Source organism: Galeopterus variegatus, unplaced genomic scaffold (genome assembly GCF_000696425.1).
Source record: "Galeopterus variegatus unplaced genomic scaffold, G_variegatus-3.0.2 Scaffold4359, whole genome shotgun sequence".
NCBI lineage: Eukaryota > Metazoa > Chordata > Mammalia > Dermoptera > Cynocephalidae > Galeopterus > Galeopterus variegatus.
In genome coordinates, this window is record NW_007730470.1 from 58,983 (window position 1) to 64,899 (window position 5,917).

General features: G+C 35.8%; 1 protein-coding gene across 1 annotated transcript in view; it reads left to right on the top strand.

Annotated features, from left to right (window-relative positions):
- LARP1B (La ribonucleoprotein domain family, member 1B) overlaps nt 1-5,917 on the top strand; it is a 117,800-nt gene that overhangs the window by 11,154 nt on the left and 100,729 nt on the right. Inside the window, exon 5 of the mRNA XM_008587374.1 lies at nt 1,273-1,413. Within this exon, the coding sequence (XP_008585596.1) occupies nt 1,273-1,413 (141 nt within the window). The remainder of the gene's footprint in view (nt 1-1,272; nt 1,414-5,917) is intronic.

Consider the following 5,917-nt stretch of genomic DNA (forward strand, 5'->3'; position numbering starts at 1 on the left):
GGGAGCGCTGCCGCGCTTCCCAAGCGGCGCACTATCCAGTGCACCACCGGGCAGGCCCCTCTCCTCATTTCTTAACCACTTTATTATCACTTACCTTTTTCCTGCTTCCTAGATACATAAGTAGTCTTTTTGGCAATCTAGAATTCACAGACCTGTCATCCTGCATTAAAATTTGTCTTCCTTATTAGTTGCTTCAAATAAAACTGATCAATCAATACTAAAGCCAGGTGTTTTGTAGTTAGGGTAATTAATATATTCAAGCCATGATTTCATCTCCTAGAGCACACATTTTTGATTTCAAAAGAAGGGCTTGTTTATGCTAGGAAATCTCATTGATAGAATTTATAGTATAGGCTTTTTTCACATTCTTTCGTATTCTCTTTTCCTCATCTGATTCATAGTTTGCAGGATTTGTAGGAAGTCAGTACTGTAGTTGCACACTAATACTCTTTTCCTCTTAGTTACCTTGGTAGTTTTTCCTTTGCTGATGAGTCTTTGTTTGGTAGAAAATATAGATTGGGCAGAACAGTGAACATTTTGAAACCTTAATTGTGGAATCCATGAATAGGTAATCTTCAGAATTTCACTGTAGTATAATCATAACAATTAGTTACATTGTCAGTTAGTCATCAAGAAAAGTTAAATTGCTTGTATCTCTTTTCTTAAGCTGTGTAATAGGTGTAAAAAAAAAAGTCAAATTTTGTATTTATCTTACATTTTGAGAAACTTCATTCATTAGTAGTAATGCTGGATAAACCTGTAAAAAAAAAAATTTTGTATTTATCTTACATTTTGAGAAACTTCATTCATTAGTAGTAATGCTGGATAAACGAATATTTTAGACAGTTGTCTGAAACAAAAAGTGTTTTAACTCAAAAGCCTAACTTTCCAGTGTGTACTTTATAGTGTCTTATCAGCCATACCCCAATCTAAAGCCTAAGAATCAAGTATTAGACAGGAATATTATGTATATGTACTATTTTGGATAGTTTATCCATCAGCATTAGAAGAGTGAGCGTTTCACTAAAACAAAATAATTCCTATGATACTCCATCACTGGCTTTTCACTTGATTTTGAAAAATGTTATTTACACAACCAAGTTTATCAAAGACCTGTGTGAGAAGGGAAAAGATTCTTTTGGTACTCTACAGATAATCCCTTTACAGACAAATCAGGTCTTTCACTTATTAGAATGCAGAGTGCTTTTAGGCTTGCAAAGCTTTAAGGAAAGTTGTACAGTCATTAAATGATTCTATTTTGTTTTCTTCAAGCTAATAAGCACAAGTGGGTACCACTCCACTTAGACGATGTAAGACCAGATAGTCAGGAAAGACCTGGATCCCGGAACAACTCAAGATGTCAACCTGAAGCAAATAAATCAGCACATAACAACAGGAGAAATGATACACGAAGTAAGTTACATTCTAAGAGAGAAATGTCTAAAGAAAGAACTTAGTCTTAATGCTTATTATTTTAGTAACTACATGTAGTATAAACCATTTGAGAGTAAGTTGCAGACATCTGTACCTTTAACCCTAAATACCTTCAGAGTGTATTTCGTAAGAATCATAACACAGCTATCAACAGTGAAACTTAGTATTAGTATAGTGTGACTGTCAACAGGCAGATTTTTGCAATAATGTCCTTTACGGTTTTATTTATTTATTTTTTTCCAGGATCCAATCTGGGATCACACATTGCTTTTAGGTGTTTTTTTCCTCTTTAGCCTCCATTGATCTGTAACAGTTCTATTGCTTTTGTTTTTCATGATGTTGATTTTTTTTTTTTTGGAAGACTACAGGATAGTTATGTCATAGATATCCCTCATTTGGGGTTTTCTGATGTTTCCTTGTGATTTGATATGGGTTACAAATTTTGGGCAGGAATACTACCAGAGATATATAGTTTTCTTCTCAGCACATCACATGGGAATGTGCATGATCTTGGTTTGTCCCATCATTGATATTAACTTTAATCATTTGATTGGAGTGGTGTACTCCAGATATTTTTATTGTAAGGGTACTCTTTTTCCCCTTTGTAAATGCTATGTTATTTTTGGAGTCAGGCTTTGAGACTATGGAAATAATTTTTTCATCAGACTTTTTGTACACGCTTTAGCTACCATTGACGATTCCTGCTGGATTCAATTATTACTATGATGGTTGCAAATGCTGATTTTTCTTACGGCATAATTCCTTCTATATTTATTAGTTGGTATTCTACTATAAGGAACACCTTTCCATTATTTTCAGTGTGGATTCATAGCTTATTTAGTGGGTTATAATTTGTTACTGTGTTTAATTTGATGCTGAAACTGTCCCAGCTTTGGCTAATGGGAGCCTCTTCTGGGTGGTTTCTAATAAAGCAACTTTTCTGAGATATAAATTACATGTATTAAAATACTCACATTATTGTTATTAACCTTTACCACTACTTTGCTTTTTGTTATCACAGATTAGAGTTGCCTTTTCTAGAATTTCTTTTTTTTTTTAGAATTTTATGTAAATGAAACTTTACAAAATACATTATGTACTCTCGTGTCTCTTTTTGCCCAGCATAATGTTTTTTAGATTCATCCATATTGTTCCATTTATCAGTAGTTTCTACCTCTTTATTGCCAGGCAGTATTCTGTTGAATGGATATACCCCTTTTTCCATTCATGTTTGATAGATAATTGTCTTGTTTCCAGTTTTTGGCTGTTATGAGTAATAGCTGCTATGAACATTTGTGTACAAGTCCTTATATGGACATATGTTTGTTTCTGAAGTAAATACCTATGAGTGGATTGCTAGGTCATATGGTAACTGCATATTTAACATTATAAGAAACTGCCAAATTATTTGTACCATTTTACATTCCCATCAGCAGTGTTTCTTTCTTTACTGTTTGTTAGGTCATACAGTGTGCATATTTCCCAGTGTATCACACAGCAAGAGGAAGAAAATAGCTGGGTGTTTCACTTTCAGCTTTAAGACTGAGTTCAGTTGTTGTAGGCCTGCTCCATCCATTATAAAGTGTACCATTAGTCTTTCACTTAATGGTTTTACTTTCATTAAAATCATTCCCCAGATATGTTATTTCAACAGGGTTTTCTCAGATTTTAGAAAGCAGAAAACTGGAGGATATATGGAAACAATAAGATAAGCATTTGGTTTCATAGTTTTCTGCTGAAATCTTTTAAGTCTGATAATGCATGTTCTGTGAATGGATAAGAACATCTAAGAAAATTTTATAAACAGAATTGCCACTTAAAAATTTCCAATTATATTATGAAAATCTTTAAACATACAAAAAGTTGAAAGAATTGTGCAGTATATACCTGTCTATCCACCATCTAGGTTTAGTATTTTGCTATATTTAATTCATCCATCTGTTGAATCATTTGAAAGTTACTTGCAGATATCATGACAGTTCACTGATGTCCTAAGAAAATCAACACTTAATTTTCTAATACCATCTAAAATCTAGTCCATAGTTACATTTTTCTTAATTGTCCATAATATGTGACTTTAAAATTATAAAAGAATGACTGGCTAGTTAGCTCAGTTGGTTAGATCGTGGTGCTGATAACACCGTAGTCCAGGGTACGATCCCAGCTGCATCCTGCCCCCCACCAAAAAAAGATTATAAAACCTTTCTATGGGAAAATTAAGACTTTCTTTGCCTTCTATTTCATTGTTCCTCATTTATGTCATTTTAAGAGTTTTATTTTTATTATTTATTTATTTATTTATTTATTTTTCGGTGGCTGGCTGGTGCAGGGAGCCAAACCTGTGATCTTGTGGTTAGAAGGCTGTGTTCTAACCAAGTGAGCTAATTGGCCAGCCCTAATTTTAGTTTTTAATTGATATGTAATAATTGTACTTGTTTATGGGGTACAGAGTGATATTTCGATAATGTATACAATGTGTAATGATCAAGTCAGGGTAATTAGCATATCCATCACCTCAAACATTTATTATTTCTTTTATTGAGAATATTTGAAATCCTCTCTTTTAGCTTTTTGAAAAATAGATTATTGTTAATTACAGCCACTTAACTACTATAGAACACTAGAACTTATTCTTCCAATCTAGCAGTAAGTTTATATTTGTTAACCAACCTCTTCCTATTCCTACTCTCCTCTTTCCAGCCTGTAGTAACCACAGTTCTACTCTCTACTTGTACGAGCTCAACTTTTTTAGCTCCACATGAGTGAGAACATGCGGTATTTATCTTTCAGTGCCCAACTTAATTTCACTTAACATAATGTCTTCCAGGCTCATCCACGTTTCTTCAAATGACAAGATTATATTCTTTTTTATGGCTGCATAGTATATATTTTACTTTATATGTAAGAGTACTTCAAAAAGTTTATGGAGGGCCGGCCCGGTGGCGCACAGGAGAGTGCGCCGCTTGAGAGCGCGGCGGCGCTCCCGCCGAGGGTTCGGATCCCATGTGGAGACCGGTTCCCACTCACTGGCTGAGCGCGGTGCGGGCGCAACACCGAGGGTTGCGGTCCTGTTGCCGGTCCCCGGTAGGGGCGTGACACCGAGGGTTGCGATCCCGTGACCGGTCAGTAAAAAAAAAAAGACAAAAAAAAAAAAAAAGCTTATGGCAAGATTTGTATTCTTTCAATTCTATTTCTTCACGAATTTTTCGAAGTACCATTGTATACCACATTTTCTTTATCCATCTGTTGATGGACACTTAGCTATTGTAAATAGTGCTGCAGAAAACATTGAGGTGCAGATAGCTCTTTGGCGTAATGATTTCCTTTCCTTTGGATAAATACCCAGTAGTGGGATTGCTGGACCATATCGTAGTTCCATAATGGCTGTACTAATTTAACTACATTCCTACCAACACTGTGTAAGAAATCTCTTTTGTCCACATCCTCACCAACATTCACTATTTTTTGTCTTTTTGGTAACAGCCATTCTAACTGAAGTGAGAGGATTGTGGTTTTTTGCATTTCTCTGATTAGTGATGTTGAACACTTTTTGAAATATTATTGACCATTTGTATGTTTTCTTTTGAGAAATGTCTATTCAAGTCATTTACCCAATTTTTTTTTTTTGTCTTTTTGTCTTTTTCCGTGTCCGGCAACGGATCACAACCCTCAGTGTTGCCCCCGTACCGGACCGGGGACCGGCAATGGGACTGCAACCCTCGGTGCTGCCCCCGCGCCTCACTCAGCCAGTGAGCGGGAACCGGTCCGTATGTGGGATCTGAACCCTCGGGCGGAAGCGCCGCCACGCTTTCCCAAGCGGCGCACTATCCAGTGCACCACTGGGCCGGCCCCTCATTTACCCACTTTTTAATCAGATTTTTCTGTTGTTTTTCTGCTGTTGAGTTGTTGGAGTTTCTTATATGAGAGTACTTCAAAAAGTTCGTGGGAAGACAGAATTAAAAGATAATAAGATTCTTTCCACGAACTTTTTGAAGACCCTGCATATATTCTGGATATTAATCCCTTGTTGGATGAATAGTTTGCAGATATTTTCTCTGCTGATTGTTTGCTTTGCTATGCAGAAGCTTTTTAGTTTGATACAGTTTCAGTTATCTGCTTTTGCTTTTGTTGTCTGTGCTTTTGAAGTCTTATCCAAAAAATTTTTGCCCAGACCAACGTCTTGAAGTGTTTCTGCTATGTTTTCTTTTAGTAGTTTTTAAAGTTTTGGGTCTTCCATTTAAGTCTTTAATCCATTTTGAGTTGATTTTGGTATACAGTGAGAGATAGGGGTCTGATTTCATTCTTTTTTTTTTTTTTTTTTTGTTAAATTTTTATTTTGTCAATATACACTGTATATGATTATTATGGCCCATCACCGACACCTCCCTCCCACCTCCCTCTCTCCCCTCCCCCCCAAGAATGTCCTTTCCGTTTGCTTGTTGTAACAACTTCATGAAAGTATAGTTGTTATATCTTCTTCCCC